At 30.9% G+C, this 24,408-nt stretch overlaps 1 protein-coding gene across 1 annotated transcript; it reads left to right on the forward strand.

The window, feature by feature from the left end:
- Positions 1–2,191: 2,191 nt before the first annotated feature.
- On the forward strand, positions 2,192–17,928 carry LOC139486085 (perlucin-like protein). Its single transcript, XM_071270784.1, has 6 exons — positions 2,192–2,399; positions 3,119–3,253; positions 8,183–8,274; positions 9,146–9,227; positions 12,163–12,383; positions 15,913–17,928. Exons 2-6 carry the CDS (start codon positions 3,121–3,123, stop codon positions 15,955–15,957), a joined length of 573 nt encoding a protein of 190 aa, XP_071126885.1. The 5' UTR covers positions 2,192–2,399; positions 3,119–3,120; the 3' UTR covers positions 15,958–17,928.
- Positions 17,929–24,408: the final 6,480 nt, after the last annotated feature.

Here is a 24,408-nt window from a genome sequence, read left to right on the forward strand (position 1 = left end):
AAAAAACTTTAACTCTAGGTATATAAATAAGTGATAAATGATATCACTTTTTAAATATCACATTCTCAAACAATATCATACCAAGAGCAGATCTCATTTTATTGTTTTGAAGTCTTTGAATGATACAAGTGACATATTGAAAAAATCATCCGATATTATCTATTTATATGTACGTGAGATATATCTACGTATATTTTCAAGACTTCCTAAACTAATTCTTAGTGATATGAAAAAATATAATATGTTGCCATGATGTTTTGTTTCAGGAAACGAAGTTGTTTCAGTTGATGCAAATAATCAGTGGTAACTTGGAGCCAACAGTTGTAGAACGTGGGTGTTCTTAAGACATGATATATTTACAATGATAAATTAATAAACTAATTTGATATCCTGCAAAAATACTAGACGCAGGATGTTGATATTTTCCTCAAATCTGATTAAATAGAACAATGTTAAAGATGGATGAATGGATGGCCTTTTAACCTCCAGTTCCAAATTAAATAAATATTCAGAACTTGGTAATAGTGATATGACCATGAATCATTCTTTGTACCTAGAAGAAATCCATGGATTTGATAGAATAAAACTAGACAAACTAACGGTGACCTGACAAAATATCAACTTTAGATATAGGAAAGATAGTTTTAATTAATGCATGGATGACTTCCCCGAAAATAAAACAAAAATATGACCACGATCTAGCTCAGAATGCTGGCAGTAGCGGTAAATACAAATTAAACATTCAATCAAGTCATCATACATGTACCAAATGGAGTTTACACAGAAATGATAAAAATGATTTTATGGTCAATTTTACATTTGAAATGACATTTCGTAAAAAAAAAAAAAACTAGCAGTTAATCATCCAAAGTTCGATAGAAAATATTTATTAATGTTTTAGTAAATGAATCTAATTGGTATAAATGATTTCTATAAAAAGCCATGCTCATTTACTAATTTTACTTTTCCATTCAGAAACTGTGTCGTCCATCTGCACCCACTACACCCAATACACACGAATGTCAGCAGGTTAATCTTTCGTACGATACTCCTTATCACTTAATTATCAGTTGTCAATAATAGCTATTTGACGAAATCCATAGATCGTTAATTAAATCAAAATCTGCTGATGACGCTATAGGTTAATTACGATTTTACTATATTTGAAATATATAAACACATCCTATTTGGATTGGCATTCCTGTGTCTTCATGAACGTTATTAAATCTTAACAAACTAGAAAATATTTGTACATCAGAAGCCATATACATTTACAATTTGAAATCGACTAATGTTTCGAACAAATTGTTGCTTAAAGAACAGAAATCTCTCAGGTCTGTCATATTATATCAAATAAATTATATATAGGGCTTTTGCTTTTCTTTCTTTAAATACGCGTGGAGCTTTGTTATGGTTTTAAGTTGCAGTTTGATAAGGATAAACGTAAACCCAGATATTCACCTCTCACATTATTTGCTTTTTAGTGTGCAACTATGATTTACTAGTTATTTTAATATCTGAACATATCGATAGAAACTGCTTTGAAAAACAACACCTACACTTATTCTTATCTCATCAAGTGATTTTAACTTTTAATGACAACAAAGTTTGAATTTAAAAGTTGATTCCGTAAACATAACACGTGGATGATGCATCTGAGATTCAACAGGTCGAAACTATCTCATGATATTTTCTAAATTTATAAGCTAATCAAACATAACAATAATCTCGTGTTGAAAACGATCAGTGGCATATACACGCCACCAAATTGACAAGTCAAATTAAAGCTTTCTTCAATGAATAGTAGTAAGAAAACACTTAAATATACGACAGCAAATATGTATGTTTAAGATAAACAAAAACTGTCAATCCGTCGTTTTCCTCTCATAATTTATGTGATTCCCTCAGTTTTGGATTTTGACCCGGATTTTTTTTTACCTATATCGATTGATGACTTTTTAACAACGGTTTACTAATGTTTCCTTTATTTTAATTGATTAATATACTTTTATAGAAGTCAAACAGTATTAAACTTGGATTGCCTTGAAGTTGAAACAGATTTACTGTCTTTGGTTTAATGATGCTTACGTTGTTCTAAACACAGGTGAGCTTGAAAGGTTTAAGTTAACATCGATTCATTTTTTTGTTCGAATTCGCTTAAGAGAAATATAAGAACACGGCGTTATAAATCATAATTGAAGTGAACAATATAGACACAGGTCATTTCCGAAATATTTACGCATTAAATATTCACAGACATTGACATGTAGTTGTTCAATTCGTCTTCCGCTAAACAAATGCGCAGTTAATATTGAACAAAATACGAGTACATATAATACAGCATTTCTTTTTGTATATTGAAAATAGTGCTTTAACCAAGCGGTTTAATTTTGGTACAGGTAAAGTTTATATTACAGACGTACTATATTTTTTAATGCTTTTGTATTAGTTTATTATTCACGAATATGTTAATGCTACAGTACAGTCGAATATGATTGTCAAAAAATACCATTTGAGTTTTAAATTATATTTATATCTTCATGTGTATCATATATGGAAATGACACTAATGGAGCTTAACTGCATTGTTGGTCGCTTAAACGGTTTTCAACACACTATTCAAAAGAAGACTATTTTTATTTTAAAAAAAAGAGTGACTATGTAAAAGCAGTAAAGACTTATTTCGGAGGTGTGAGACAAAATATTAAGGAAGTCATAAAAAATAATTCATTCATGTATAATCATTTCAGTGGACAGGACGCACACGATTGAAATACGACTCACTCCTATAAAAAATATTAATTCTATGGTTCAAGCTGTGCCTACAAAGATCTGACACCACTCATATTACTTTCTTTACTGATAAATGTAACATCGGTCAATGAAATTTCAGCCTTCAAATTCTTTAAGGTTGGTGTTAATTCGACAAAAAAAAAGAATCCCGAATATTCATGTAAACAGAAGGTAGAATGGAAAGTTTTCAGAGCCTTTTTTCAAAGTTTTGACACAGAATCTGAATTTTAATTAGATTGGATACGAATAAACAACAGTTGATTTTAGATAATTCATTGTTTGTTACTTTGCTACTTTACATTTGCTCTGCTTTTTTGTTATTTCAGAGATGCTTTTTAACGTTATAGTGTTGTGTTTTGGCCTATCTGTTATCTCAGCTCAATCATGCATTGGACATGAAGAGCAAGTTTTATTGAATGGTATAAAATCTGCATTACAAACTTTGGAAACAAAATTGAAGGGTAAACTATATTTTATAATGTTAAATTTCTACAAAAAGAATCATGAAATCATAGAGAAAATTATTCTATCTTCAACATTGAATTGATTTTACAACAATGAAAATGAGATAAGGATATTCGTCCATTAGAGCTAACCGCAGACCTATAATAATCAAACGACATTCACATTTACAAGGATTAATATGTGATTAAGTTTCGTTTTATTCTCACTGTTTCTCCTTTTAATCGTAATCAGTGGACATGATGCATAAAAAACAATCAGAAAAGGGAAACTGTCATGGTTCCGAGTCTTAACTGGAAAAGAACTTTTGATTTGTTCATTTAAAAGCCGTATCTGATATTATTCTCATATGTAATTATGTAATATCAAAGTGTCTTGAATATTAAAACAACAATAAAGTTGCAAAATTATAATATTTAAAAAAAGAGAGAGAATAAAATAAATTACAATTAATAGATAAACAACACAAATATATTTAATTGGTACGTGCTGACAAAATATTAAAATACAAAGACTTAATGTGTGTCTTGAATTTGAATAAATGCACAAATAGGGAAAGAATGAGATGCGGTATTATTCAAATGAGACGACAATCAACCATACTTCCCTTTATTCTCGATTATTGCACAAACAAAACGTGTCCGGTTGAAACTACTGACCATGTAATATATAAAACCTATCTTTAAATTGAAATACTATTATAATAACAATATTTTCCTCTGAACTTTAGGTGTCAAATTAGATAAATAACTTTTAGTATAATTCATTGAGAAAGTTGAAGAACATATATACAGTTCTGTAAAAAAAATGCGTGCAAAAAATGTACTGTAGTTGAATAGGGATATATACCACTTAAAGTACATTTCAAATATATAGCTAGCTTCATTGTCCTCCTCCAATGGGGGATTTGGTAATAAATTCCGAACATCCATTTGAACTTTTCAAAACCCAGAGACAGAAATATAGATACGATTATTTATTGTCACATTCTCTTTGCACTACCATACCTTTATTGTAATCAGTAAAATTGAGACTTTAACCTGTTTAAAAAGACCAGGTTAAAAAAGTTATGGAATTTTGACGGAATTAAACAGCAAAACTGTGTTTATACAGAACGCTTTCATACGTAAGTGGGTTATTATCCGTCATCTGTAGTTTGTACCGGTTTTTTATTGTGTTTTTTGTTTTCACAGGAGTTAAAGGTCACTTCTGTGCGTTCCAGTATTGCATACTGACAGAACAGGCGTCTTTTAGAAATGAAAAACGTACTTTGACCTATAATGGTTTACTTTTACAAATTATGACTTGGATGGAGTGTTGCACTACAAACTCCTCAGAGTCTGAATTGACCAGTTTTTGTGCTCGACCAGTAAAATCGAGCACACATTTTACTCGACTAGTCTCGACATTGTCTCGACTGTACTTAACTGTACTTAAGTGTACTCGACTAGGTCTCGACTTTACTTAATTAGTCTGATTCAGTACTTGATGATCTTTGTGTAGTCTGAAATGGTCTTGACCAAGGCTCGACCTGTCTCGACCTGTCTTGACTAGTCTCGACCTGTCTCGACTAGTCTCGACTCAGTCTCAACCAGTCTCGACCTGTCTCGACTGGTCTTGACCTTCAAATTTAGTTTTGACTGGTGTAAATCAGCCTATCTAACTAAATTAAATATTGATCTTAAAAAATTCAAGCTTATTAGGTAGTTTGATTTATTGCTGTGAAATGAAAGAATTTAATTTTACAATATGTAAAAAAAAAAAAATTATCATATAAAAATTCAGATAGTACACTTTATTTTTTTTAATAACTTTTTCAAATCAACTTGGATTTTCATCAAACTATGCAGCTATCTTACATATATATCAAGCTTACTGAATCCCATTTCATTTAGTTTTTTGTTGTATTGCTGTAAAATTTAAGAATTAAAGTAATCTTGGTATAAAAAGCTAGGATTTGCAATTCGGACAAAATAGAGATAGTACACTTTAATTTTTTTAATAACTTTTTCAAATCAACTTGGATTTGCATCAAACTATGCAGCTATCTTACATATATATCAAGCTTACTGAATCCCATTTTATTTAGTTTTTTTGTTGTATTGCTGTAAAATTTAAGAATTAAAGTAATCTTGGTATAAAAAGCTAGGATTTGCAATTCGGACAAAATAGAGATAGCACACTTTAATTTTTTTTATAACTTTTACAAATCAACTTGGATTTGCATCAAACTATGCAGCTATCTTACATTTATATCAAGCTTTCTGAATCCTATTTCATTTAGTTTTTTGTTGTATTGCTGTAAAATTTAAGAATTAAATTAATCTAGGTCAAAAAAGCTAGAATTTGCAGTTCGAACAAAATAGAGATAGCACACGTTAAGCTTTTTAATAACTTTTTCAAATCAACTTGGATTTTATTAAAACTATATATCTACCTTGGTGATCTTACCAAAGCCCAGGTTGTTATGAAGTTTTAAAATATATTTTTGTCAAATTTAATGACATGACACTATACATGATTTAGTTACATCAGTACACGTGAGTTTTACAGGTAAAAAGAAATCCCGACTTTTCTTAAACTCGTGTATTACTTATCTAGTGAATTAAAAGCCCTTCGATTTAGATTTAACAGGATGTTGCAACTTTGAATAAATGTTATTTAGAATTTAAAACTCTCTGGTAGATGTGATCTTTTTAATAAGTTTGCCCCAAGCAGAAGGTATTGCTTTATAAATCACCACAAATCAGAAGAACTATTTTAATAATTTCTAATGTTTCATCCCTTTTTGATATATTTATATAGTGTATATCAAAAGGAATAAAACATTAAAGGAATTATATTAATATTTTATGTATACTTTTTCCCAAATTATGAGAAAAGATATATTTCTAATATCGTAGCTTTTTGACCTAGGTTAATTAAATTCTTAAATTTGACAGAAATACACCAAACAAATTACAACCTATGATTCAGTAAGATCAATATATTGCAAAGATATTTGTAGAGTTTGAAGAAAATCTAAGTTGATTTGAAAAAGTTATGAACACAATTAAAGTGTACCATCTCTATTTTGTCAAAACTGCAAATCCTAGCTTTTTTTACCTAGATTAAATTAATTCTTAAATTTGACAGCAATACAACAAAAAACATAATGACCTGGGATTTAGTAAGCTTAGTATACATCACCAAGGTAGCTATATAGTTTCAATAAAATCCAAGTTGAATTTAAAAAGTTATAATAAAAATGAAAGTGTACTATTTCTATTTTGTTCAAACTGCAAATTCTAGCTTTTTTGACCTAGATTAATTTAATTCTTAAATTTGACAGCAATACAACAAAAAACATAATGACCTGGGATTTAGTAAGCTTAGTATACATTTAAGATAGCTGCATAGTTTGATGAAAATCCAAGTTGATTTGAAAAAGTTATAAAAAAAATTAAAGTGTACTATCTCTATTTTGTCCGAATTGCAAATCCTAGCTTTTTTTTACCAAGATTACTTTAATTCTTAAATTTTACAGCAATACAACAAAAAACTAAATGAAATGGGATTCAGTAAGCTTGATATATATGTAAGATAGCTGCATAGTTTGATGCAAATCCAGGTTGATTTGAAAAAGTTATTAAAAAAATTAAAGTGTACTATCTCTATTTTGTCCGAATTGCAAATCCTAGCTTTTTATACCAAGATTACTTTAATTCCTAAATTTTACAGCAATACAACAAAAAACTAAATGAAATGGGATTCAGTAAGCTTGATATATATGTAAGATAGCTGCATAGTTTGATGTAAATCCAAGTTGATTTGAAAAAGTTATTAAAAAAATTAAAGTGTACTATCTCTATTTTGTCCGAATTGCAAATCCTAGCTTTTTATACCAAGATTACTTTAATTCTTAAATTTTACAGCAATACAACAAAAAACTAAATGAAATGGGATTCAGTAAGCTTGATATATATGTAAGGTAGCTGCATAGTTTGATGCAAATCCAAGTTGATTTGAAAAAGTTATTAAAAAATAAAGTGTACTATCTCTATTTTGTCCGAATTGCAAATCCTAGCTTTTTTTACAAAAATTACTTTAATTCTTAAATTTTACACCAATACAACAAAAAACTAAATGAAATGGGATTCAGTAAGCTTGATATATATCTAAGATATCTGCATAGTTTGATGAAAATCCAAGTTGATTTGAAAAAGTTATAAAAAAAATTAAAGATGCCTATCTGAATTTTTATATAATAATTTTTTTTTACATATTGTAAAATTAAATTCTTTCATTTCACAGCAATAAATCAAACTACCTAATAAGCTTGAATTTTTTAAGATCAATATTTAATTTAGTTAGATGGGCTGATTTACACCAGTCAAAACTAAATTTGAAGGTCAAGACTAGTCGAGACAGGTCGAGACTGGTTGAGACTGAGTCGAGACTAGTCGAGACAGGTCGAGACAGGTCGAGCCTTGGTCAAGACCATTTCAGACTACACAAAGATCATCAAGTACTGAATCAGACTAATTAAGTAAAGTCGAGTACACTTAAGTACATTTAAGTACAGTCGAGACAATGTCGAGACTAGTCGAGTAAAATGTGTGCTCGATTTTACTGGTCGAGCACAAAAACTGGTCAATTCAGACTCTAAGGAGTTTGTAGTGTTGTCTCATTGGCACTCATACCACATCTTCTTATATCTATTTTGTCATCAATTAACAGAACGCTTTCGTACTTTTCAAGATGCTCCTGTTTTCATTGGACTATTTTTATAGGTTATTCATTATTCTTTAGTATACCAAAAACACACCTTGGGAACATATCTCCTTTGAAAGTTTGTTTGACAGAAAGTTTAATACTGGAAGTTTTGACTTTATCATAAAGGGACACTATGTAAGTCTCAAACGATGTTTTGTTTTGTTACACTTTAGCTAAGTCTGTACGATGTTTTCCTGGTTGGAAAGAATTCGAAAATCACTGCTACAACTTTATTCCAACCAAAGTGACGTGGAATGAAGCAGAGGTAAGCTGTTTTTTTTTCGATAATTTTTGATTATCTACATCCAAACCAATCAAATGTTGAAATTGTCAATGATTGGTAACCATTCATGTTTCTTTTAAGCATGAAATAAGACCATTAATGTTACTATGAAACCCACCAACAATATCTACTTGAAAAATATGCAAATATTGTACAGTAGAAGACCGTAAGGCATCCAATCGAGAGGGAAAAAAAAAAACAAAATAGAAAAAGCACAGCTTATACTTACCACGCGAACGGGGTTAATACAATATAGCTCAGTCTTAGAACAAGTATGTTATTCAAGAACGTCATATTGCATGTATTGAAGGACAAAAGTGCACTCAGATATTTTAAACCGTTTTGTACAAGTCACCTGTATAGTTACTTTTGTCGCAAATATGATTTATATTACACAGACTGGCAAGGGCCCTATATTGTATATATACACGTTCAGTAATTTCTGCATGATACAAGACCAAAGCTTAAATACACTTTTACAAGTATTCAACATATGTTCACTGACAAAATGTGTATTAATTATATCTCCTGATTTAGTTATCTTTTCAAAAAAACGTCATCATCTATAACTAACTCTGAACATTTAAGGGATTCATTTATAAACGATATTGACCCAAATCTCTATGTTTATTCAAAAGAAATCAATTAAAACCACTTATCCCTGTTTGTTCAGTTCATTTTCCAAAATATTATTTCTATTTCTAAAATCTAAACAAAAAATAACTATGAACAAATTTCTCGGGACAAAAGAAAATACTTCAAGATCCTGATTTTGCAAGCACCTTAATATAATGCAATTTCTGTAATGATATAAATTATATATACTTATCAACCTTCAACTATATTCTTACAGAGATCGTGTCGCAAGATCGGAGGTTATTTGGCAAAAGTGAATAATGAATCAGAAAGTACCTGGTTAAAGCAACAAGCGAGTGGTATGTTTTAGTAAATGATTACGGGTTTGCATATAAGGTTATTCATTTCTGTTAAGTCAAAACTATTTTAAAATTTGTCTTTTTTATAGATTTTTTTATCATTAGCATTTTCCCTCCCTTTTTTGCAAACTACTATACTTTCCGTAACAATATTCCAAATCATCATAGCATTGACGAGGCTGTTGATGATGTATATGCATATGTATATTCAGAATAAACAGGTATTTTATAGCACTTATAATCAACGATTGAATTGTTTAGTTACACATCTGTAAATAGAGAAAATGCAATTTCCCAAGATAGGAACTTCTGTAAAGTTTTGGCTTTCGAACCTTTTTTTTATCTGATCGTCACTAATTAGTCTTGTATAGACGAAACGCGCGTCTGGCGTATTAAATTATAAACCTGGTACCTTTTGATAACTATTATTTGTGTGTTTCTCTGTCCTATATGTTCTCCCATTTATTGTCGAGCCTTCGACTTTAGTGGAAAAAGCGAGACTAAGCGATTTTACATTCTGTCGTCGACGTGGTCGTCGTTGTCGGCGGCGGCGTCCACAAATATTCACTTTGTGGTTAAAGTTTTTGAAATTTTATAACTTTCTTAAACTATACTGAATTTCTACCAAACTTGGACAGAAGCTTGTTTATGATCATAACAAAGTATCCAGAAGTAAATTTTGTAAAAATAAAATTCCATTTTTTCCGTATTATACTTATAAATGGACTTAGTTTTTCTGCGAGGAAACATTACATTCACTCTGTGGTTAAAGTTTTTAAAATTTTAATAACTTTCATAGACTATCCTTGATTTGTACCAAACCTGGACAGAAGCTTGTTTATGATCATAAGATAGTATCAAGAAGAAAATTTTGTAAAAATAAATTTCCACTTTTCCGTATGTTACTTATAATTGGACTTATTTTTTTTTTTTTTGCCAGAAACAAAACATTCACTCTGTGGTTTAAGTTTTTACAATTTTTATAATGTTCTTAATCTATCCTGGATTTCTACTAAACTTGGACAACAGCTTGTTTCTGATCATAAGATATTATTCAGAAGTAAATTTTGTAAAAAAAAATCCACTTTTTCCGTATTTTACTTATAAATGGACTTAGTTTTTCTTCCAGTTAACATTACATACAGTCTGCAGTCAAAGTTTATAAAACATTTATTAAATTCATAAACTATCCTGGATTTTTACCAAACTTGGAAGCTTCTTTCAATCAAAAGGAAGTATCGAGAGGGAAATTTTTATTGATGTTTTTCCTCATTATTGTTGAGTCTGTGATTAACAGCAAAAGTAGGCGAGACACTGGGTTCCGCGGAACCCTTACGCATTTTTTGTATTGTACTCCTGTCATGCAATGTTGTCATTTTTATGTTATATTTAACATTGCCATAAAAGCGGGAGGTTTGGCTAGCCACAAAACCAACCAACCATTTTTCTTTAAAATGTCATGTACCTAGTCAGGAAAATGGCCATTGTTATATTATAGTTCGTTTCTCTGTGTGTGTTACATTCTAGTGTCGTAGTTCTCCTCTTATATTTGATGTGTTTCCCTCAGTTTTAGTTTGTAACCCGGATTTGTTTTTTTTCTTCTCAATCGATTTCTGTATTTCGAACAGCGGTATACTACTGTTGCCTTTATTCAAACTGTACGACTTTTACAATGAATTATATCCTTGCAATATTTAATGCAGTACTTTTTGTACAAAGGTTTAAACTTATACTTAAATTCTGTACTATCGCTCCTTTCACTCTGGGTCTTCCGCAGAATTCAATTTGGCCGCTATCCGTTCGTATTTATAATGGGGGCAAAATGTGTTCTTCTATGAGATGAAACATAGAGATCTTATCTGAGGGTGTGGATGAGAGTGTATAGAAAAGAGAAAAATAGACACAGAAACTAGAGAATTGTGTGGTTCTAAAATATAAAGAATGGAGAAAAATGTGCAAAAAGTAAAATATCATATAAATCCATAAAAGAGGCATGATGGTTTGTGAAACCGCTGTATTTACAAAGCGCAACCTATCGATGTACTATTTTTGTAACACAAGTTACAAATGTACCTAATGCAGGCAAATTGAAATGCTAGACCATGTTTATTTTTATACCATTACATGCAATTTTTAATTGTGTAGATGTATAGATGCAATAAATTTTAGATACGAATTAACTTATAGAACTATAATTTTAATATATTTCGTATAAAAAACTACCAATACAATAAAAAAAAACAACAGAAAAGACTTTCAACAAGCTGATAATTACTACTCCATCAATCGTCACATTTTGTCTCATCGGGTATGTCCTTGTGAGATTTTAGTATTCACTGGGAGTAGCATATGATACCGAAGGATGCAGGTAGTGCAAACTTGCTTTGATATGTTTTCAGACCTTTTCGACCTTTTGCATGCGTCTACTAGTAACTTAATTTATAACATTTAAAGTCACTCAAGGAGGCTCGAGGATACAAGAAATTCAGCAAAATTTAAAACGTTTTTTATTTCATTCCAAGTTTTATTTCTTATATTGTTAGTTGTCACTTTATGATGTCGTACAAAATCCAACCAAAAAATCGATTTGTTTTGGCCCCAGATGACTTTTAAAATTTTATATTTTTGAAAAAGCTCCAAATTATCTCCCTTTGGTGCAAAAGTGCAATTTTTGCATTAAAATTGAAATATCTTTTTTAACTCATCGGTGACCTATATTTTTTATCATTTTTTTTTTTCAAATAAGCTGTACTTAAACTAAAAAATTGTAAAATTTAAACCCCCTTAAAATACCAGTTGTGAAATGAACTAGATCCAATAAATGGTAAAGTATAAACACGTGAACAGCTTATAGCATTATTCTAATATAAAGATTTGTCAAAAGTTTTAATATCTGAGATATGGGTTTGCTCAATTTGTTTTCTATATTCCTTAGTTATAGGAAGTAGTTTATGGATAGGGGCTACTGTTTTCAGTGAAAGGAACTGGTTATGGATTGTTGATTTCTCAAACACAACGTCTACCGATTGGTATCCTGGGCAACCAAGTAACAGTGGAGGAAACCAGGACTGCCTTGAAATGAGGAAGTCACATAACTATCAATGGAATGATATTATGTGCAGCACAACCAATGGGTACATATGTGAAAGTGAAAAGGTAAATGTCAATTACCGATATGTTCAAAATAAAATAAAATATAAAATTGAGTGTTTTATCATTTTAAGTGACAGTGCAACTATTTAAAGTGATGAATGCGTAGCAAATATGAATATAAACAGTCTACAAAAACAACATAGACAACTAAAGACTGATCAACATGAACTGGATCAAAATTCAGAGGTGATCTCGCGTGTTCCAAAGAGTACATAGATTTAGATAGATATAGGAAGAAGATGTGGTATGAGTACCAATTGCAATGAGACAACTTTCCATTCAAGTCACCATTTTTTTTAAGTAAACCATTATAGATCAAAGTACGGCCTTCAACACGGAGTTTTGGCTCACACAGAACAGCAAGCTATAAAGGGCCCATTCAAACAGGAAAACAGGAAAAACCAGAAGTCTAATCTAAATAAAAAAACGAGAATCGAGAAACACTTATAAACCACATCGACAAATTACAACCACAAGTTCCTGGTTTAGGACAGGTGCAAAAAACTGCAGTGGGTTTAGCTCTACATGTGGCACCCGTCGTGTTGATCATTTAAGTAAAAACCTCGAAATAAATCTTGTTCGGTATGTAACTTTTGAAGTAAAGAGAACGGAATTAGAGTAACGACAATTGGAACGTATCATTCGTCATCTGTGAAACAGATATTCCATAACGGTTAACAATTTAATGGTGTACGTAAAATTTTCGGAAAGCTGACATCACATTCCCAACTTGGAACTATAGATTTCATTTGAATCTTCCTTGTAAAGTGCAAGCCTCTATCAAAGAAATCATGATAGAAAAAAGAAAGCTCTAGCATTTTGTATCAGCTGGGAGATATTTATTCCATATGTAGGCGATTCATGAATGTAGCTACATAAAAATGGAAAAGTAAAAATGTGGAAGCTAAATACATGCATGAGCGTGAAACTGCGACCTGAAAGTAAGGCTATAAAGAGGCCGAAGTCATGCTATGCAATGGGTCATATAGATACCAATTAATGAATTGTTACAACGACTTTTTACCGTAAAGAAAGCTTAGTATTCTTTTCACGAGATGGTGTAGTCAGATAACTATCAATGGAATAATGATAATGATATATGCAATACGGCATTGTCCGGCATGACTATACTTTTTGTCCGTTTTGGTGTATAAGCTCTTCCTTTTGTAAATGAATTTTAGATTTTCAAATATTTTGGCTTTGAGCATCATTGAAGAAATGCTTATCTGGTGCAGAAAATTTGGTCCCATTAACTTGTTAATTCTCGAGGCATCATATCTATTCCCGGAAGGACGTGACTGCATATTTTCCAGTCTAACAGCCAACAGTTAACTATTATTTTCTGACACATTCAATATGATTTGAAAAGCTCTTTAAAAAACAATCATAAGTTATTGAATCATTTTCAGTCTTTTAGTCAATTGTCAGATTTATTCATGCTGACAGTTTCTGTTCTGATAAGACAATTCGCTTGCAGTCAATTAAACTGTATTGGAAAAAAATTACTTGACAATACAATGTCAAATTTGAAATGAAATAAAAAAAACACTCCAAAATAAAAAGAACATTTGTTACCTAGAACATAAACAGTTAACTTTTAAATTATTTTCAAGCGATCACTGCTAAACAAGATATCTCGTAGATACATACTAATTTCCCAAGAGATAGGACTTTTAAAAGATTGAAAGTCATTTATGAAGAGGTTCGATTCGTTTTTTAATGTTATTTTAACGAACAAATAAAATATTTGTTTGAACCATACGTGAAAACAATATAGAAAACAATCAACTAAAATTATAACGTCTAAAACAAACTTGTGACAGGTTGCCAAGACATAAGGCTCCTTTTTGTTATCCTTTTATTTTTCAATTGTGTGTTGTCAATTTCTCATTAACCAATATGGTTATAAAGTGCTTTTTGACAGAGTAAAACAACTTTTCAAACAAAAACGTAAGAACAATTTGTTACCGTCTTTATTTAATGAAACACGTTTTTGTTTTTCGTTTGATGTTTTGTGCATAGCTCTATTCGTTGTTTTTTTTTTCATTTGTAAATTCGGGGCCTTTTATAGCTTACTATGCAGTATGGGTTATTTTCTTAAATAAGGGTTTACGGTGACCTATAGTTGTTAATTTCTATGGTATTTGGTTTTTAGTGGAGAGTTGTATCAATGGCAATCATCTACTAATTTGTATTTTTGTATCTGGAAATGTTTTTCTTCACTTGTCACGTTCAAACGTTGTGAAAAGATTGAGGTCTAGCCGAATTCTTAATGCAATATGAAAAACTATTTAAGTCTTTATCTTTTTTTTAAACTGATGTATTAGGACAAGTTAAATTATATAAATCTTCCGGACCATATGAGTATTTGGACATACGCGTATGGTCATGCCAATACGGGTATATACTTATATGGTCCGACCATACGCGTATGATCCGACTGTACGAGTATGGTCGAGGTAATTAATACTCTGTTACAGTTTACTTTTAATACTTCTTAACTCTTCATATGATATGACCGTTCATTACAAAGACGCTATCATATAGGTAATTTTATTATTATATTATAATAAAAAGATAAGCTAAATAAAAATAAAAAGTTTCACATAGTTAATCAGTTTACTTCCTTGTCAAAACTATAATAAACACATTGTATACCCATTGTTATTACCGATCGATGGTCATTACCAATTTGTTATAACGAGTGAATGGCAATATGTCGACTTAAAAAAAATAAATCAAAAAATTTCTTATTGAACTGTTACACAAGAAGTCACTAGAAAGTAACATAGCTTATTTAAGTTGTCTTGTGAATATGGTGTATTGAATTCATGTTACGATATTTGAGATCTAGAGCTTCTTAAAAACACCGTAGACATTTCGGAATGGCCCAACGGACCTCGGTATCACTGTACGAACCTACAAAAAGGCTAGCTTTTCATTCACAAACAAAAGGTGAAAATGAAAAGAATCGTGCACAACCAAGACTTGCAAATGCAAAGAAGCTATGATAACATGTGGAAATAAATGTCACCCCAAGCCTACGTGTTGAATTATAAAAATAATTGTCGTCAATGTAACCATCATTGTTTTTTTAGATAAAGTTTTTGTATTATTTTATGGAATTTAAAAAAAAAATGTCTAATTCGAATTAATTACGCTCGAATTCGAGGATCAGGAATTCAACAACTGCATTAAAAAAAACATTGAACGTATGGAGTTACAATAAAAAAAGAAAAAAAAAGAAGGACAAGGACGTTTTTTTTCAAACATATCATTTTGTTTTATTCCAAAAGGTGTGCTTTAATTGTTAAAACCGAAAATAATACTGTAGATTCAGAAATATTGGCGCGCATTCATTATTGCGATTTTTTGATGATTGAAAGAATGCGATATAAGTGATTGTAATTTCAGAAAAAGCTGATAAAATTGTGCAATAATCTTTAAATTCCCATTAACACAAAGACATTTTTAAATTTTCCCGAACAGGGCTGTGTGCTCTATGTTTATCTATTTTGCTTTCTTTTTTCAGGGTGGAGCATGTATCCCGTACTCAAAACAACTATTTCGGAAATAATATGTAGTCGATACCGGAATACAACCATTGCTATCAATATATGAACATATAAACTGACATGTCCGTCAAATCAATTATAGAATGAAGTAATGTATACCCTTTTGCAAAGTCTAACAAAGATGTAGAGCACATTTCCCTTGTGTTTTTTTCTGGTACGTTGCGTTTGCTCGAAATTGACTTACGTTTGCTAAAAAATACGCCACTAAGACAATACGTTTGCGTGACAAAAAGACAATACGTTTGCGCGACAAGAAAAACAATACGTTTGCGCGACAAGAAAAACAATACGTTTGCGCGACAAAAAGAAAATACGTTTTACATGATAAAAAGTTACACGTGTGCGCGGGTTAATTAGAAAATATTGAAAGATATATATATATATATATATATATATATATATATAGAGACAATTATAGGGAAAAGTCATTGATTTTTTTGAATATATAAAATATATAATAGAGGCATTTCTTGATATACCAAGGACTTGTATAGTACACCAATGCACACCAAAATGTGCGCAAATGTAGAATTTGGACTGAACGAGAATGTTAAGCGTTACTTGCAGGAACCGATGAACATAACTATGGTAGTGTTGAACGCAAATTAGAATTCATAACAAACTAAAAATGTAACAAAAGGCAACAGTAAGCAGTATACTGCCGTTCAATAGTAACACATCGATAAAGGGGAAACAAATCCGGGTCACAAACCAAAACTGAGGGAAACATTGATGTATGAATGCTTCTGACATTTCTAATAGTTCGTCGAAAATTATTCGCAAAGAACAAATGGTGAAAGTTAACTTCTGCCACAAAACTTATAGATGGTTCTCGGTAAAAACGACCAAAGACTTCTCCTATATATATTTATGAAATTGAAATTAAAGATTGTAATATGATTGACCAGGTGTGTTCATAACAATAACCGAAAAACAAATATGATAGACAACAACTATCGAAATAGCTCATTCTCTTAGAAAAGAAAAAAAACACAAACAAAAACTTAAATTCCGTTTTTTTCTAAAGATTAAATCCCAGGTAAAATCTCATGTAAATTTGCACAAACGTAATGTGATAATCAAATTCGAGCAAATGTAGATCGCCACTTTCATGACTTTCTTTCACCTATATCGTCATTTTCCAAAACTCGTTAAACTTAAATTGCTTGAATTTAGATTTAATATAGTCTGAATAGAAAAAAAAAATAAAAGATTTTATAATGACTTTACAATTATCAACAAAGACTTACTGTTATTCAGGATTAGCATTATGCATTGTTGTTGACAGTAAAGAAAAATACATAGAATGGCGTCCGTTTTTAATATGAACTTTTTACTTAAAATAGTAATATTATTTTGGTTTTTCTTAATTGAGTTTTTTTAATAATTTTTGGGATTCTTTTTCACTACCAATCTACCAAAACCGAACAAAGCTGCAGTTTTAAGCCATTTTTTTTTTTTGTATGTAATAAATTGAAGTCCCATTTTCAAATTCGTCGTTATATTGTCAGACTCTCAACAAAACAATAATTAAACAGTCGTAGAGTGCATTTTATTACGGAAGCGTATTAGCACCATCTTTTTATTTCAAATTGTCGACTTCAATCTTAAAATCTTCAACTTTAATCTTGGAATTATCAACATTAAACTTGAAAATTCCAACTATAATCTTGGAATTATCAACTTTAATCTCGGAAACTAGACCGGCCTTAATACGATTCTGTACTTTAGTGATGATCGGAAAATACTTGAAAAATAGCCCAAATGTGAAATTAATTCAGGATAAAAAGCCACGGTCACTTTTTAAATGTGTTTGCCTATTAGTCAAGAATATATTAATATATACATAAATAATCAGTGTGTTTTATTTATTTCATTTGTTTTTATTTTCATGAATGATTTTATGTATCCTTGATTGCTATTTGCTTGTTTTGTATGTTCATTTATTAAAATAAATATGTCATCGTTGCAAAACGTCTTCACATTTTATTTTAATTAAGGTGCATTGAATTTTCTCTTTGTTATCTTTTCATTAAAGCCTTTCTATTTAGGGTAGACACCTATGAATATAGAACTAGACTAAGTATAGATTTCGTTGAACTATGGGGGTGATTCTTCAAAATGAAAAATAATAAAAGCAACACAATAATCTTATGATTGGTACTGAACTGTTAATCCCTAAGGCCCAAGTATCATTATCTCAATGATCATTTCATCACAAAACATATATAGTTTATTGTTTTTTCCGTTGATTCCAACTCCTTCAAACAAAGTTGCCGTTTTGGTAGTTTCCGGTATTCTTCTATGGGTCATATAAAAATGATGTCATTTTTATCTCCCTTTATAATATTTAAGTATCCTGGACTATCCAATATTTGTTTTTGATTCTCCACGATAAATGTCATTTTTGTTATTGCTCTAGTATAAGCACAATACATTTATAATGGACAATAATACAATTGGTATATTACCATGTGTTTTGAGATTTTATGTTGAAAGGGAGATAATCCAATTTGGAAATATGTTGTAAAGATAAGGTACCGTACTTGCGATCAACTAGTTATAATAAGTGTTATGTCGCTTATGTAGACGTCTCTATTCATGAGCATTTATCTTTAAGAAGCATTATATGTGTATGTATTTTGTAATCATAAAAATGTTGTTTTTAGCTCACCTGGCCCAAAGAGCCAAGTGAGCTTTTCTCATCACTTGGCGTCCGTCGTCCGTCGTCCGTCGTCGTCGTCGTCGTCGTCCGTCGTTAACTTTTACAAAAATCTTCTCCTCTGAAACTACTGGGCCAAATTAGACCAAACTTGGCTACAATCATCATTGGGGTATCTAGTTTAAAAAATGTGTCCGATGACCCTGCCAACAAACCAAGATAGCCGCCATGGCTAAAAATATAACATACGGGTAAAATGCAGTTTTTGGCTTATAACTCAAAAACCAAAGCATTTAGGGGAAATCTGACATGGGGTAAAATTGTTTATCCGGTCAAGATCTATCTGCCCTCAAATTTTAAGATGAATCCGACAACCCGTTGTTGGGTTGCTGCCCCTGAATTGGTAATTTTAAGCAATTTTTGCTGTTTTTGGTTATTATTTTGAATATTATTATAGATAGAGATAAACTGTAAACAGCAATAATGTTAAGCAAAGTAAGATTTACAAATAAGTCACATGATCAAAATGGTCAGTTGACCCCTTTAGGAGTTATTGCCCTTTATAGTCATTTTTAACCATTTTTCGTAAATCTTTGTAATCTTTTACAAAAATCTTCTCCTCTGAAACTCTTGGGCCAAATTAATCCAAACTTGGCCACAATCATCTTTGGGGTATCTAGTTTAAAAAATGTGTGGCTAGACCCAGCCTACCAACCAATTTGGCCGCCATGGCTAAAAATAGAACATAGGGGTAAAATGCAGTTTTTGGCTTATAACTCAAAAACCAAAGCATTTAGAGCAAATCTGACATGGAATAAAAGTGTTTATCAGGTCAAAATTTATCTGTCCTGAAATTTTCAGATGAACCGGACAACCTGTTGTTGGGTTGCTGCCCCTGAATTGGTAATTTTAAGGAAATTTTGCTGTTTTTGAATATTATCTTGAATATTATTATAGATAGAGAAAAACTGTAAACAGCAATAATGTTCAGCAAAGTAAGATTTACAAATAAGTCAACACGACCGAAATGGTCAGTTGACCCCTTTAGGAGTTATTGCCCTTTATAGTCAATTTTTAACCATGTTTTCGTAAAACTTAGTAATCTTTTACAAAAATCTTCTCCTCTGAAACTACAGGGTCAAATTAAACCAATCTTGGCCACAATCATCATTGGGGTATTTAGTTTTAAAAATGTGTCCAGTGACCCTGTTAATCAACCAAGATGGCCGCCATGGCTAAAAATAGAACATAGTGGTAAAATGCAGTTTTTGGCTTATAACTCAAACACCAAAGCATTTAGAGCAAATCTGATATGGGGTAAAATTGTTTATCAGTTCAAGATCTATCTGCCCTGAAATTTTCAGATTAAACAGACAACCTGTTGTTGTGTTGTTGCCTCTGAATTGGTAATTTTAGGGAAATTTTGCTGTTTTTTGGTTATTATCTTGAATATCATTAAAGATAGAGATAAACTGTAAACAGCAATAATGTTCAGCAAAGTAAAATTTACAAAGAAGTCAGCACGACCGAAATGGTCAGTTGACCCCTTTAGGAGTTATTGCCCTTCATAGTCAATTTATAACAATTCTTTGGTAAATATTAGTAATCTTTTACACAAATCTTCTCCTCTGAAACTACTGGGCCAAATTAAACCAATCTTGGCCACAATTATCATTTGGGTATCTAGTTTTAAAATGTGTCCGGTGACCCTGCCATCCAACCAAAATGGCTGCTACGGCTAAAAAAAGAACATAGAGGTAAAATGCAGTTTTTTGCTTATAACTCAAAAACCGAAGCATTAAGAGAAAATCTGACAGGGTTAAATTGTTTATCCGGTCAAGATCTATCTGCCCTGATATTTTCACATGAATCGTACAACCCGTTGTTAGGTTACTGCCCTGAATTGGTAATTTTAAGGAAATTATGTCGTTTTTTGTTATTATCTTGAATATTATTATAGATAAAGATAAACTGTAAACAGCAATAACGTTCAGCAAAATAAGATCTACAAATAGGTTAACATGAACAAAATAGTCAATTGGCTCCTTAAGGAGTTATTGCCCTTTATAGTTAATTTTTAACATTTATAGTAAATTTTTGTAAATTTTTAGAAAATATTTTTTACTGTAATTACTGGGCCAAGTTCATTATATATAGAGATAATTGTAGCAACAAGAATGTTCAGTAAAGTAAGATCTACAAACACATCACCACACCAAAACACAATTGTGTCATGAATTTATCTGTGTCCATTGTTTAATATGCACATAGACCAAGGTGAGCGACACAGACTCTTGAGAGCCTCTAGTTTAGTGGGTGAGAGAAATGTTATTTTTTACAAATTTTCTATATATTGATAATGATTTGCTTTACTCTGCCGGTGTATTTGTCATTAGAGAAGTCCATGTGCCGTGGTTTTTGCTAGCAAGTAGTTCTTTGTGAAATGATTTTGTCATTGTTCAAGTTACAAATTCCGCGGAACCAAGTGTTTCGTCTGTGATTGCCTCCGTCAGTGTAAAAGTGCTATTTTGACTGCAAAAATCCAAATATATGTATCAGTTACATGTATGTACGATGAAAAACAAATAATATTAAAATAAGAAGACGTGGTATGATTGTCCATGAGACAACTTTACACAAGAGACAAAAACATAAACACATATAATCATGTACCGCTTTTAACAATGAGTAAAACCCGTACCACATAGGCAGGTATATTTAAAAGGCTTGAGATAAATGCAAAATAATTCAAACAAGAACACAAATGGCTTGATTTATTCACAAAATAATGAACGAAAAACAAATATAATATACAACATCAAACGACCACCACTGAATAGCAGGTTCATACATAATCTGATGAGGTTAAACTGGTTTGTTGTTGCCTAACCCGCCTTCTATCATGGGACAATAGTTCCGTAATGGTACAATAGCACAATACAGGTGTAATACCACCATTGATTTCCCCTATTAGTCTTTGTTAACAGTATTTAACTTTATTTCAACCAAAGAAATATTTTGCATGACTAAAGTTGAATCCTTTCCAGTGCTTCAGTGAAAATTTCACATTACATTTCATTGCATATTAGAAAGTAACCATCACCGGAAGTAAACAACCCAATTTTTACACTGTTATTTACTGGTTAGCTGCTTTGGTAACTATGTAACCTTAACTTTCCAAAATATTTTATAAGACTATCAAATAAAAAAAGAATGATGTTTTCAGACACCCAACATACATGTTTATGACTCGGAAAAAATTAAGTGTAGTGAAATGCAGAGTTAATTTTCTACAACTGTCAAATTCAAGGGAATATTTTTTTAGACCTACTTTCGTATACAACCGGATGTGACGTACTATGATTTGGTGGAATTACACCTACAAGAACAAACTATACAAAACATTAACCGAAAAACTATTAGTTAGTAACAGCAATAAACGACAATCACTAAATAAACTATAGTTACATATATCAAGATCATTTGGTTTATGATGGATAGTTATTCAAGACACAATAGTACCATATTCTCTTTTAATATAATATAGCAAACTGTGATTATAATTACGATATGCTTCAGCGTATACATGTTACTTTTAATATGACTGTTAAACTTCCACATAAATCTGGAATGACAAACTAGACAATATTCCAAATCGAAAGTCAACATTCGCCATTTTCAACAATCAAACTTGATCACATCATACAAAAGCTAGTGTGCGACATTTGGTGGAAATAGTATCAAATCTCACTGGTAGGTCATATGTATTTCTGTAGATGTACAAAAGAAAAAATAATAATGTCAAAAGATACAATTATTCGAATTGTGTGAAGTTTAGAGTAATCGATCCGATCATACTTAATTCAACTTTTAAATGTTTTACTCTATCAATTTGAATCCCGTAACTCCGAACCCAAAAGTACATAGCAATAGGAATTTGCATACTTGAAGAAAATTAGTACGAGGCATATTATTGATGTTTTGAAGCATCGAATTGAAAATTGTTTCAATTCATGTAAATAATGTAAACCTGGTCCGCTTCACAAATAAATGTGTCATTCTTGCAAAAACATCATGATGCTCTTCTTAGGTGGATACAAAGTGTGGCAGGTAATTTAATCGCGTGACAACTCAATCATCATGTTAACATTAAAAAGGCGTTGTCAGTTTATTATCGATTGATGAGTTTGACTATCCCTGTGGTATCTTTCGTCCCGCTTTTTTAACGTAGAACAGGTGTGTACCATCACAAAGTAAAAAATGTGAACATAAGTGATAACACATAGGTATTCCTTAGACATAATATGTTTACAATGACGGATCAATAAACATAACTGGCATCCTGCAAAATTTACTAGATGTAAGATTTGGTTATGTGCCCTAAATCAAACTTTAATAGAACAATATTAAAGATGTGTAAATGGATGGATGGCTTTTAACATCCAGTTGCAAATCAAATGTATATTCAGAACATGGTAGTGTAATATGATTATGAACCATTCTTTGTTACAGTAAGGAATCCATGGTATTGCGAAAACAAAACTTATCAAAATATCAACTTTAAATACAGCAACTCGTTTAATAAATGCATGGCTATAGATCACATCGGGCATTACGACTTCCCCGAAGATAAAACCAAAATGATGACCACGATCCATATAGCAAAAGAAGCTTGCAGTTGCGGTAAATATAAATTAAACATTCAATCAAATCATCATACAGAATGAAGTATACATAGAAATAATAAAAACGGAGTGTATGGTAAATTTTACATTTAAATGACATATATATAAAAAACATACAGTAATCGATTCAAAATTCGATAGAAATCAGGGTTGATAGTTATTGATGTTTAAGTAATCAATTAGTTATCATAAGGGTTTTCTATAAATAAAAAAAAACCTGATCTCTTGCTCCTTTTTTTCTTTTTCATTTAAAAACCGTGTCGTCCATATGCACCAAATCAACCCAATGTACACGAATGTATAAGGTTAATCATTCATATAGTTTTCCGTTATCACTAAATTTTCACTTTTCAATGATAGCCCATTTAACGAAATCCACAGATCGTAAATAAAATCACAATCTGCTGATGACGCTATAAAATTAATACAATCTTACTATATTTCAAATATATAAAAACGATCCTAATTAGATTTGCATTACTGTGTCTTCGTGAAGGTTATAAAATGCTATGAAACTAGAAAATATTCGTACTTAGGAAGCCATACACATCTACACGTTGATATTGACTAGTAATTTAATTGCTTAATGAGGAGAATTCTTACAGGTCTAGTACATGTATATTAAATAAAATGACTTAGATATAGGGCTTATACAAGCTTTAAATACGTGTGGAGGTTTGTTATGTTATAAAACTGCAGTTTTTGGAAAGGAAAAATGTTGAAACAGATGTGATGAAAATAACCCCTTCCATTTTAGTTAATAAGCACTCATATTGTTTGTTTTGTAATTTCTTTATATGATTAACTAGTTGTTTGGATTTTTTTTTCTCAATCGATTAATGACTTTCGAACAAAGGTATGCTTTGTTACGTTTATTTAAAACCGTTAAAGATTTCAAAATAGCTTTATTATCAGAAAAGTCTACCTGTAAAACAGTTTTATCGTTAGCCGTTGCTGTTGGCAGCTTTCATGTAAAATAAACATTTCCACATAATTTTGAAGCAGGAAATATAATCCGTACAAAAAGTAAAATCACAAAAATACTGAACTTAATCGGATATCCATAATCACATGGCAAAATCAAATAGCAAAACACATAAAAAACG

Source organism: Mytilus edulis, chromosome 8, assembly GCF_963676685.1.
Source record: "Mytilus edulis chromosome 8, xbMytEdul2.2, whole genome shotgun sequence".
Taxonomy (NCBI): Eukaryota; Metazoa; Mollusca; class Bivalvia; order Mytilida; family Mytilidae; genus Mytilus; species Mytilus edulis.

What these genes read in the sequence shown, in the direction of transcription:
- LOC139486085 (XM_071270784.1), top strand. Translation starts at nt 3,121, where the DNA reads ATGCTTTTTAACGTTATAGTGTTGTGTTTTGGCCTATCTGTTATCTCA. An exon ending in TGACGTGGAATGAAGCAGAG is followed by an intron (nt 8,275 to 9,145) that starts GTAAGCTGTTTT and finishes ATATTCTTACAG; the next exon opens with AGATCGTGTCGCAAGATCGG. An exon ending in ACATATGTGAAAGTGAAAAG is followed by an intron (nt 12,384 to 15,912) that starts GTAAATGTCAAT and finishes TTCTTTTTTCAG; the next exon opens with GGTGGAGCATGTATCCCGTA.